Raw genomic sequence first — 12,660 nt, 5'->3', positions numbered from 1 at the left:
GTTTTATCCGACAGTTACCATGGTAATAGTGCCTCACAGCCAATCAGAATCAAGGAAAGTTGTCAGATTTGACAACTTGTCTGACAAAAATGTTGATGAAACGCTCCCCTGTTGTAACTTTGCCATTATGGTAACTACCATGGTAACCTTGATTATGATTGGCTGCCGAGTCCTGTTACCATGGTAGTTGTGATAATGGCACAGTTACAACAGCTATAAGTCCTTCATGAAACAGGCCTCTGACATGCCCTTTAGTTTGAGTGTTCAATTTGTGCTGTATTATAGAAATGTACCTGACAGTTGTGCTAAAATCTAATCAAAAATTTAAAGCATGCAGCTACCATGGTTGAATGAAATGGAGCAGGGTCATTTTGCATAAAGAATTGATTATTATGGTTACTTGGCTATTTGATATATTATTAACTCCATGTACATGTAACAGGGCTTAGCAGCAAATCAAACAAGGTTTCCATTTCATGATAATTAAAAGGCACAGTGACTATATATTTTGTTGGTACAGCTAACAATTACAATACATAACTTCAGGGCCTAAAGTTGAATTGTTTTTGGTCTCGCTTATTAAAATGTGCATGAATACCTTTTAAGCAGTGAACCCCTAGACTACAAAAGATTTTCTAAATTTTATATGGTCTCCATTTTCTTATAATACAGGATACTCAGAGTGGCTGTACCTTGAGGATTTTAAATGAAACTGGAAAGTCTTAATTTTCTGATTCATTTGAAAGTGTAAAGGCGACCGCACACCTTACGACTGGTCCGCGACCCGATTTTAGAATAGATTGTAGTAGAATGTGATGCTAATATTGAGACTTGGAATATCTTACTCTGTAATGTTCTAAATCATTGTACGAATACCTATGATCAAATTTGTGACTGTGCTATCATCCTTAGAATAAAAGCGAATTTAATATCTAGTCATAATGACGTCATAGCAGTCTTACGATTGGCTACGATTTGAAACTAATTTGGACTTTACTCCAAAATAAGGACTTGCAATCTTTCAAAATTGCCATAATATTATTTCTATTAATTTTAACCTCAAATAAAATGATACCCTATGTTCCATTCACATCTTCAGAAAATGAGCAAAAAGCAATTTGTTCCAAAATCGGGTCGCAGACCAGTCGTAAGGTGTGCGGTCGCCTTTAATTGTCTTGATTTCATTTAAATTTTTGTATGTAGATGTATGATGTAAATAAAGTGATTATCATTGTACATATTTTCATTAATAAACATCACTACAGCAGACATACATGTAAATGCTTGCTTTTGTCAAGTCTATTGAGCAAATGCATGAATGAAAGAGGAAATCAATTCACAAATAATTCTATATATAATTTTAATTTGATTGACAAAACATATATGTAACATACATTTTTCCTGGAGGTTGGAAAATAAATCAATTATAGTTGAATATATATAAAAGGTAAAAGAGTTTCACGTCTTCTTATGATACAATTGAAAATCCATTTCAATGATATACGGTAGATAATTCACTTTGGAAGAGATTAGTTACCAAATCCTCTGAAAATTAGAAGAGTGTAAATCCATTTGCACATCTCCAAATCTGTCTCCAATCTGATTTTAGAAAACAAAAATTACAATTTGTGAAGACCCGACTTCACAACATTAGTTAACATTGATTTTACTTTTTTTAAATCTTAGCTGTAACTTTTGTCTGTGATATGTTGTATAAACGAAGCCCTTTTTGTAAAAGGACCAAACATATCATTCCACATATTACATGTGTTATTACAATTATTAACCTCTGGCAGAGTAATTTGACTTTTTCTTCATACATGTAGCTGTTTCGTCCAATCCATAGGATATATACAACACAACAAAGTTCAGGATTTTGTTCACAAAACCTTTGTAATGTCAAATGCTTTCAACCAAATCAATGAATAAAAATCCACAACAGTTGACTGTTCCAAAAGCCAATATGGTTAGATCATTAAGTGTGCAGAATGCTTCCTTTTCTTGAACTGTATTGCTGGACAAAAAATGAAATTCAAGAAAAAATATATTCTGGTACACTTCATGCTCTCAGCAGACTATAAATACTGTACATATAAATTACATTCTTTAAAAAAACAACAAGAAGATTATTGAATAGCACATGAATATTTATGGTGGGTTAGAAAAAAGATGATTTTGATAACCTGTTTGCTACACATCTGTGACTAAGTTTCAAGGGCCTTTAGTTCAATCAATGACATCAATCAATCTTAAAGGGATCGTTTCACTTTGTAAAAAATTCTCAAACTGAGAAGAAACATTTGTATGCTTCAGCCCCCCCCCCCCCTTTTTTCCCAAAACCGTGCACAAAAACGTAAAAATGACCATATGATTGTGATTTTTTGCTTTGTAAGACCCCCTCACCCCACTTTGAAAACCATTCCATGGCCCCTGCTACCCACAGGGTTTTTAAAGTTGAATAACATTGACCAAGTCAGTTAAGGTCTGCTATTTATGGTAATTTCTAACTGGGGCTTCAAGTATGCTTAACAAAAGACTAATCGGCTTTAGTCATCTCATGCTGCACCTTCTGGAATGTTCAGGCATACTCTATTCCTAGCAAAAACAAGAAAGGACTGTCTATACATGGTGTGAGGTGTGCTGCCATTGGTTCTACAAAATGCAGTTCAGAATTCATGAACCACAAGATGCACTGTTGGGATGATGATAATATAAACAAAAGGCCAAGAATACAGCATTCTGGAGTCAGTACAAGGTGTGCTGCTCGTTAAAGCTAATACATGAGACCATGTTTCCTTGATACATTCATTGATCTAGTAAACAAATGCTGCATTACGTGGAATGCTGTAAGGATACTCCATAATCCCAAAGATGGCAAAGAATAGTGTACGGGCTCGGTGGGATGTTGCAACTGAAATACATGGAGGATGCACACTGATGATGGAGTTCTCACTGTTCAATTCACCCATTCAAAACAATTCCTTGGGGATGGTCAGTACCTCTACATCCTGTGACAGGTGACAGCATGTCTCCTGGAACACTCAGAATACACCAGGAAATGGTGTTGTCCCTGCAGTGTTTATGCTCTTCCAGATGGCTCTGCAAAGGGAAAATCAGATCATGTTTTAAAAACATACTGTAAGATAACATTACAAGTGTGTGATATTAGTAGTAGAAGCGATCCAATGTCTTGACTCCAGTTTTGTTCTCAAGGGCAGAGGCGGCTGAATTTACCTCATGTGGATTTGCCCTTAGGTACCTTGTCAAAAGTAAAAACTGCGTCTTTCGAGAGGGGATCCCGTAATTTTCAACCAACATCATAGACGAAAAGAAAAGGGAATGCAGGATAGCCACTATGAAAAGATGCATTGTGCTTTTATGGTTGGATTCCAGCCAAAAGATGTGGCACAGACTTTTTAACAAGGTATCTTATCCCCTCCCCTTTGACTTTGCCCAATACAAAATATCCTCCATCCTCATTCCAAGCCTAAAATTTCTCCTATAATTTCTTTTTAAAATATTGAAATTTAGAAAAAGAGAAAATAAGTGTATCACTAACCAATGTCCACTCAACACCCCCAGAACCAGGAAATCAAATTGAAAGATACTGCTCTCAAACTTACATATAGTTACAAATCCCAGTTCAAGATCAAGAATTTTTCTACATGATTATTTTCAATAATAATATGTAGAGCATCATTGCCCAATGGATTAGTTTCCGGACTTTGAAACAGCGTCGTGGATTTGTATCTCAGTCAAGCATAATTAACTTCAGCAAGAAATTAAACCACATGGTGCTGCACTCAATCCAGGGGAGGTAAATGTGTAACTTGCAATGTGCGAACACGCGTAATAGTATGTCGGCTAAGCCTTAAGGCCAGGGATAAAGAAGGATTAGGTGCTATATAAGCAAGTATAAACATATTTGTGGCAGCACGTTGCCTTTGGCTGTGGTAATCCCGTGAATTTACCTTTTATGAAATCATAGCAGGCCAGGGTTTGGCTCAATTACTTTCTTCAGTTACAATTACGTAAATGAAGAAATGTTCAATTACAATTACTTTTCAATTCATTTACAATTACTTTTGTCATTTACATTTACTATTCAATTACTTTCTAAAAAGCCATAAATCAAATCAATTTATACTTGGTATGTAGCACACCCCTTTGAACATTATTTTAAGTTAGAGAGAAACTGACAAAAGGAATATTTAGTTTTATTTTTGATCCGCCTATCGCTCCCTTTAATGCTAAAATTAATTGACATTCTCAAAAATATGTAGACTTGCATGCTTCATTTGTAGAAATCATGACGTACAACATGTAAACTTAAAGCCTGGCTCACACTATGCAATCTGATGCAACGCGATTTTTCAAGAAATCTTATTTTGCATTAAATGTGAAAGTTCCAAGAAGCAAATTTATTTCATTTAGAATCATATTTTATTTTATCTAAAATCATATTTTTTACTTTTCGACAAGCCCTACTGTCGGAGGATAGTCCAAATTAGCTTCAAGCTGCAGCCAATGATGACATCATTAAAATTTGGAGTGGAATTTGTTTTTATTTATTTAGGGAGGCTCTAAACCGGACTGAATTTTGATTTCAGTAGTCCTACCACTATTCTGAACCCTGATCCGTAATATTTATTACTTGGATTATCCATTATCAAATGTTATCACAATTAATTTGAAATTCTGATTGCAATGAACGGCATAGTGTGAGACGGACTTTAAAGGGAAAAGAGAAATAAGCAATCCAGAATAAATTGAGTACCAGTATCAAAAGATATGTAATTGAATGTAATCAAAATAATCGACAGTAATTCAAATGACAATTTTTCAATTACAATTACAATTACTTTCCCTTTAAAAATTAAATAATCGATCAATTACTTTGCAATTGAGCACGACCCTATCACAGGTTGTTATTTGCAAAAGGTCGGCTCAACCATCTGAGTACATCCCTTAAAGAATGGATGAATGATTTGATAATCAAATGACTCACCTTATATCTGTATCTGGTGCATCATATCTCTCAAGAAGCTTATCGACATCCACCCCAAGACCCTGCAATGAAAAGATTAATATATTAGTATAAAAGTCACTGTGCTTCTCTTTGTTTACAAAGGACATTGTGCAAATTTCCTATAGAAAAAATTATGACACTGATGGATTTCCATAGATTTATGATCGATTGGATTAATTGTAACTCTTTGTAAGACGGGACCCAGGTCTCTCTTTTGTCCACACTTCTTTCTTTCCCTCTCTCTCTCTCTCTTCCTATCTCTTCAGAATAAAAAAAAATCACCTGTATTGTCTTCTCCAGGTACTCATTGGTAGATAGTAGTTTCAGCACCTCAGCCTCTGTATCCCTCAAACAGCCTTCCATGTGATCACAGATAGACCGAGGAACATGGTGCTTGTGAAGGTCCTCGGTCAGCTCCTCTATCTCTTCCTGCAAGGCCAGGATCTCATTATGGTATTCCAGGACCTGATCGCCATGGCCCAGGACTATCTCCTCCTCCTTGGAATTAGCACTCTTGGCGTAGGGGTCAGTGTTGACAATGACTTGCGGGAGACGGGCAACTGCGTATTGCTCTTGTCGCAGTTTCTCACGTAACCTGATTTTGATCAGTAAGAACCAAGAGTAAATTAGTCAACTTTAAATTTCGTAAGTAATATATTATCCTAAGTACAGGGATATTTTGCATTTTGCATTTATAAACTGTATAACAAATGGTACAGATATATACAAATTGAGTTTCAAATACTTGAGGAGGCGTGATAGCGCGATAGCTCAGTCGGCAGAGCGGGGAATTCGTATTCCGGTGACCCGGGTTCGATTCCCACTTTGTGCGCCAGTGCCCTTTGGTAAGGCATTAATCCTCAGTACCAGGTCCTTCGGAGAGGACCTTAAGCCGTCGGTCCTCTGGTTGCTTGCTTACAAGCATTCATGCTTTCTTAGCAATCAGGTAAAAAAAAAATCACCACCAATACCTATCCACTTAAAGCATATAAACAGAAGTAATAAATATCAATTTAAAACATAATTAACACAAGAAAAGCATGAAGAGGAATATTTGCAAAGATTTCAATCTTTTAAAAAGCATATGGGTCTATTAAGGTTATAAAGTGGGTGTACTGGGTTGTAAAACAAAAGTTTCTTCATTATTTTTGTCTATTTTTTTTCAAGCAAATAAGCAAAACATTTGAAAAAAACATAGTACAATCTTTTTCAAAAAGAAAATTTCACAACTATTATCATAGAGCAATCAGAATTATACACTAAAACGAACTCACACAGTAATGATTTTATTAAAAACCTATTAAAAGACAGTATCATGATAATCAATGAAAAATTCCACTCTACTCGAGTGGAATTCCACTCTACTCGAAAGACCAAAAACCAAACAAGCATGATGTTTATTCAAAATAATATAAAATGAAACTGATAGACCGGCGACTTACATTCCACTACAAGTTGGGCAAAATTGCAATGTTTCTATTTGAGTTGGATTACTCTTCAAATTATATGATCATTACCTTTCATTCTCTTCAAGCAGATCTTTGGTCTGTTTCTCCATCTTCTTCACCACTTCTTGACCAATGGTCAGCTCACCAGGCAGGACCACACCACTAGCGGTCAGTCCTCTGACCTGTTGGCTTAGGATCTCACTGTGTTTGTGAGGCTGTGTGTCCAGGATAGACCCCATGTACAGATCAAACTCACTCTGCATTGGGGAAAGAGCAAAGAAAAGAATATTGAACTGAAACAGACCTGAAACTGAAAAAAATATGATCTTAATTGTTATCACTGTTGAAGCAATACTACATGTACTGTTGTTTTGTCGTAGCAATAATGCTTTTTATTAACAAAGCTGAAAATTTGTGTTGTTGTTGTTGTTATTGAAGCAATACTTATATTTTGTAAAACTGAAGTAACATACGTCTCAAATTAATCATTAGACAAAATAGCAAAGAGGATATAAGATTTAATATCTTTCCCGTCTTAGTCACAGTCGTGCCTTATCTATCCGGAACTATTTTCTGATGGGCAAGTTTTTTTCTAAGACTGGACACCCCAATGATTTCAAGACTATGATTATGGGTTTAAATTTACACTTCCATACATTCATGCAATTATCCATGCATCTAAAAAAAATTCATATATAATTTAAACGTTTTAGCAAAACATGTACTACAAAGAAAGAGTATACAAGGCGATCATACTTCTGCTGGGTTGTAAATTCCTACTCAAGCAAAGTGTCTTAAGTGACCAGAAATCATGCTTCCTGTAGATCTTCATCTATGATAGATCTTACCTTGATGTCTTGGAGAACCTTTGCAAAGGTAGGTGTTTCTTCAATGAGTTCATCCCAGACATCACTGTAGATCTGCAACCGATGGAAGTTGGGCGCACTGAACCTCGTCTCAACACTCAGCTCCTGCAGTTTCTACAAGTTGGTTGTTCAATCAAAATTTATAATTCAAATCAGATAATCAATGATACTTGCAACAGATAACAAGTACTTATTGGCATAAATAAGAAAAAGACACTAACCAGAAGATATCTGATATGAAGCCAAGTGAATCATTCAATAAACTGTTCACCAATTTGCAGGGAACAATAATGCCATGCATTTGACTTCATCTTGATTATATCTCAAATATCACTTCTGAGCAAAGGAGATAAGAAAACACATTCTCAAAAGTTAAATGCATCTATAAAATAAAATGAGCTACAGTTTGAATGATCAAGAAAGTGGTATCTATCCTTTTTTTAATTGTAAATCCCCTCCGGAGTCCCTTACCTCATATAATTTTCTCTCCAAATGTTCAACTGCCTTTCTTCCTGTTAAGACCCCTTTCTCATACATCTCTTCTTTCCTAAGTACATTCTTCTGAAAGTCCAGAAACCTATTCAGCTGATCTTTTTTGGTTATTCCAGCCAGATGACTTTGTACAAATTGTTGCTTGTGCAAGTCCTTCCCTCCAGCGCTCCTATCCTCCCTCTTCTCAAATGGAGGCAGCCTGTGAGGGGGAGACTGAGTCCGCGAGAGCCCCCGAGTTGTTTTTTGTCGAGAGACTGGGAGCATTATTTCGGGCATTGCTAGCTCTTCAACGCAAACGCCATCATCAATGTACGAAGCTGGGGAATCCATCCTAGCATCTGATTTGGATGCTCCATGGGATCTGGCTCTGCTAGCAAAGCGAGGACTACTGGAGGATGTTTTTGCCATTCTCTGGTCCGTTTGCAAGTCCGCAGGTGTGGGGTGGGGCATGCTCCCTGCTGTCCCAGTGCTGAAGTGATATAAGGCCTGTACCATTTCTTCTTCTTTACTCTGTAAGAGGAGGAAAGCCCAAAATCCATTGTCAGGTAGGTAATGAACATGTTTAATGTTTTGTTACAAAAATACTTTATCAAGGCAAATTTTGTTACTCTCTGGTGACTCATTTTGCATAATGTAAATAAAATGAAATGTTACTTATTTCATAATGATAATCAGGTGCATTCTCATAAAACTGGGTATAAAGCATGCATCTGTGGTAGATGCTGTATTTTGTTTTTCCATAGTTAAAATAAAGACACCTACATGTATTTCCAATTAGCATTATGGCCTCAGAAGTACTCTACAAGATTCCCATCCATTTCTCCACTGACAAAAAGCAATAAGGATTTACTGTATTGAGTAGTAAGGAGTAATTGTTTCCTAGTTCATTGATATCACTTCATATTTACCTGAGCCCTTCTTGGTGAAGGTAGCTTGCTCGGAGCAAGCAGCAGGGGTACTTCCTTGCCTGAACTCTCCCAGGGCTTGTGGGTTGCCAGCTCGGGGGGCTTCGCAAGGCGGTTGTGGTTCAGGTGACCCTTGGTTCGAAGTAAGATGTCATACTTCTGCTCCAGAAAGATGCCTTCCATGACATCTCTCAGTGGACGGGAACTGACCCCCGCTGGAGGGAGTGGCCCTTCTAGATCCTCTTGCTTTGTTGCCATGGCTAATTTAAAGACCAATGATAGTCCCGTCGGATGCTTATTACAACACTCTCTATTTAGGAAGGCCGTAGAATGTTTTGAAGGTTTGACTATGATATAAAACAGATTTTTAAATGTATCAAATAGTGAAAAAGACATCTTTAAAAACAATGATCAATTATAGCAAAGATTGACATCATCATTAATAATATTATCAACATTAATTCATTATGTAATTTGATTCTTTTATTCAAAATAATTCATGAGGTAGAAGTTTTAGTAGTAGTCGTAGTAATTGTATTTATTATCACCATACATAAGTATGACTAAGAAGCCATTGCAACTAGCAGCCTACAGACTTGAGGAGCTGCATACAAAGTGTTGCTAAGAAATCTTCCACAGAACTTTGAAAATCTAAGTCAAAGTCGCATTTAACACCAATGAAATGCCCTTCTACAGTCCATATTGTTAAAATCTTGTGTACCCTGATTATTTGCAAGCATTAGAAGGAGCAATTATGACCTCTCTTTTCGACTAAAAAAAACAGAATTTTAAATTAATACACACGAAAACCCATAGGTGAGTACATTGCTGTCCCACATGTGCATTTGTATGTTTGTTGATACTTAGTTTCTTTCGCAGCTGTGTCTTTTCTAGCCAAAATTAAACAGATAATTTCTTTATTGGTTTATAAATGACTTCTTAACCCACTCTTGAGAAAATAAATACTCTAGGAAAGCATTTCATTGATATGATATGCGGATTTTCCAACATTTTGGCAAATATAGGGAAGGACTTTTCTCACACTTTTTTCCAGGAAGGAACTATTTTGCCATTCCCTTATCATCATTTTTTCTCTTTAATTTTTTGGTTAAGCTCTTTATACCTCTTCCCATTGACTTTGCCTGATTAAAGAATATGTTGCTACGGACAAAAAAATAAATTATAACAAGTGGAATGCCTCTGGCCGTCTCACCTGCATCACGCGGTTCGATATAGCAGCAGTGCTGACTTTGAATACTACTCTAACTCGCACAAGATGTTCAGTGATACATGGTTACTCTTATGTCCACTTTTTATGAACTAGACCAATAAACTTACAGAGATATGATGGTTATTCAACAAAAAACCCCAACATGGCCAAAGTTCAATGACCTTACATGACCTTTGACCTTGATCATGTGACCTGAAACTCGCACAGGATATTCAGTGATACCTGATTACTCTTATGTACAAGTTTCATGAATCAGATCCATAAACTTTCAAAGTTATGATGGTAATTCAACAGATACACCCAATTCGGCCAAAGTTCATTGACCTTTGACCTTGTTCATGTGACCTGAAACGCGCACAGGATGTTCAGTGATACTTGATTACTCTAATGTCTAAGTTTAATGAACTAGACCAATAAACTTTCAAAGTTATGATGGTAATTCAACAGATACCCCCGATTCGGCAAAAGTTCATTGACCCTAAATGACCTTTGACCTTAATCATGAGACCTGAAACTTGCACAAAATTTTCAGTGATGCTTGATTACTATTGTGTCCAAGTTTCATGAATCAGATCCATAAACTTTCAAAGTTATGATGGGAATTCAACAGATATCCCCAATTCGGCCAAAGTTCATTGACCCTAAATGACCTTTGACCTTGGTCATGTGACGTGAAACTCATGTAGGATGTTCAGTGATACTTGATTAACCTAATGTCCAAGTTTCATGAATTAGGTCCATATATTTTCTAAGTTATGATGACATTTCAAAAACTTAACCTCAGGTTAAGATTTCGATGTTGATTCCTCCAACATGGTCTAAGTTCATTGACCCTAAATGACCTTTGACCTTGGTCATGTGACATGAAACTCTAATAGGATGTTCAGTAATACTTGATTAACCTTATGGCCAAGTTTTATTAACTAGGTCCATATACTTTCTAAGTTATGACGTCATTTCAAAAACTTAACCTCAGGTTAAGATTTGATGTTGACGCCGCCGTCGCCGCCGCCGCCGCCGTCGGAAAAGCGGCGCCTATAGTCTCACTTTGCTTCGCAGGTGAGACAAAAAACTAAAGGATATAAAACATGTAAATGCCTTATTCCAAGAAGGCAAGTGAAAGTTATTTGCTTGGCTTTTAATTGCATTCCAGTCAGAATAGACTTTTGCCACAGCTGTTAAAAAATATTCGTTTAGCTTCTCGTTTTTCTTCCCCTTTCCCCCATTTTTTTTTTTCATTTAGTTTTATTCATTTTTCTTTCATGTTCATTTGTTTTTCTTTTTTATTTTTTTTTTCCTTTTTTTATTTTTTCCTGTCTTTTTTCTTTCTTCATTTATTTTTTTTGGTTGTTTTATTTCACTTCTTTCTTAATTAGTTTTGTTTTCTTTTTTTATTATATTTTTTGAAAAATATTTTTTGTTGCTTACTTTTATGAATTGTTCTAATTTTGCAGCATATTTATCCATGATTTTCTCCTGCTAATATGCTGCAAGGCAGAGAAAAAAAAATTTGATTTGGGGCCTCCATACGCTAGGTTTTGGGATTCAAAGAGAAAGAAAGGGAAATTATTGTTTTGTATCTGAATTTGTTATGCATAATTTGTTTACTTTACCATTACGAGTGTAAACTTCATATTATAAACTTCATATTAGCCGTATTACATCTCTCTCCTCTCTGTAATTATTAACTACTGTTGGACATTCTTTGTGCAGCACCTTGCTGTTGATCTCCGATATAAGCGGAGGAAGAAGAAGAGTGGGTGTCTAGAATATTAAGTTTAGATCGAAGAAAAAAGTCCACACAACCTGGGAACAATACAATTCATTTATTCTCTTTCAATCATTTCATATTTACAATGAAAAAACAAATTATATTACCAAAAATCAATTTGCAAAATATAAAAACAGCAAACAAGGTTTACATACAAGATACACATAGACATATATAGTGAAAGTACAAGTAACTTAGTGGTCGTGGCTGCAGATTTAACATTTTAGAAGTTTGTTTTATTCATTTTTAATGTTTTTCTTTATATTATAAATTTATATTACATGAAGATTTTAAAGTTAATGTTGAGCCTTGATATGCAAATATTTTAGGACCTCAAAACAATTTTAAAACATTCCCAATTGATCATTCATTAATCTCAAGATGTTTATAATTTCTATTTAGGTGATCTGTCAATTGACAGATCAATTATTTTTGTACGAATTCTCATTTTCATTATTTTTTTTTCTTATTTTTTATTTATAATAGGTGATTTGTCGATCAACAGATCAACTATTTTTTTCGTACGAATTTCCTTTTTTATTATTCAATGTAATTTAATTATGTGATGAACTTTTGAGTATATTGGGCACTAAAATTTAACAAACGTCCAGATCAGTAACATGTCTACACTGGTCTACAAACAAATAAATGCACGCACGGGACTGGCATTTCTCAAACTGGAATTTGCACATTTAACGTTAGGCTCCTTGAATTAATGTTAGATGTCTTTCACACAAGAAGATAATAACCAAGAAACAGTTACACAAAATAATTTTCAAACTATTTCTCCAGGAAAAATTTTAAAACTAATCATACTTACAGTAGAAAAGCAATTTTTAGTTCTTGATTCTGAATTTGTTTACCCTACTCGAGTTGAGTTGCTATGCTAGTGAACTGTAGATGGCGCTACACAACTAA

General features: G+C 35.4%; 1 protein-coding gene across 2 annotated transcripts; it reads right to left on the bottom strand.

Annotated features, from left to right (window-relative positions):
* Positions 1-2,346: 2,346 nt before the first annotated feature.
* On the bottom strand, positions 2,347-12,651 carry LOC121414029 (uncharacterized protein C6orf118-like). 2 transcript variants are annotated; one of them, XM_041607068.1, is made up of 8 exons: positions 12,563-12,651; positions 8,744-9,087; positions 7,815-8,345; positions 7,326-7,457; positions 6,547-6,734; positions 5,312-5,624; positions 5,009-5,070; positions 2,347-3,099 (listed from the first exon to the last, which is right to left on the bottom strand). In XM_041607068.1, exons 2-8 carry the CDS (start codon positions 8,996-8,998, stop codon positions 3,042-3,044), a joined length of 1,539 nt encoding a protein of 512 aa, XP_041463002.1. In that variant the 5' UTR covers positions 8,999-9,087; positions 12,563-12,651; the 3' UTR covers positions 2,347-3,041. The 2 variants fall into 2 exon arrangements, with proteins under 2 accessions (XP_041463002.1, XP_041463003.1); XM_041607069.1 differs by having other exon boundaries at positions 8,744-9,000; positions 12,563-12,633.
* Positions 12,652-12,660: the final 9 nt, after the last annotated feature.

The sequence above is a fragment of the Lytechinus variegatus genome, chromosome 4 (assembly GCF_018143015.1).
Source record: "Lytechinus variegatus isolate NC3 chromosome 4, Lvar_3.0, whole genome shotgun sequence".
Lineage (NCBI taxonomy): Eukaryota > Metazoa > Echinodermata > Echinoidea > Temnopleuroida > Toxopneustidae > Lytechinus > Lytechinus variegatus.
This window is presented reverse-complemented; position numbering and strand designations above follow the sequence as displayed.

Bases quoted from the DNA above. Each gene is read 5' to 3' on its own strand.
- LOC121414029 (XM_041607068.1), bottom strand. From the start codon at position 8,998: ATGGCAACAAAGCAAGAGGATCTAGAAGGGCCACTCCCTCCAGCGGGG. The intron at 5,625-6,546 runs GTAATGATCATA...GATCAAAATCAG, and splicing joins CTGCTTGAAGAGAATGAAAG to GTTACGTGAGAAACTGCGAC. The intron at 5,071-5,311 runs GTGATTTTTTTT...TTTTCATTGCAG, and splicing joins ACCTGGAGAAGACAATACAG to GGTCTTGGGGTGGATGTCGA.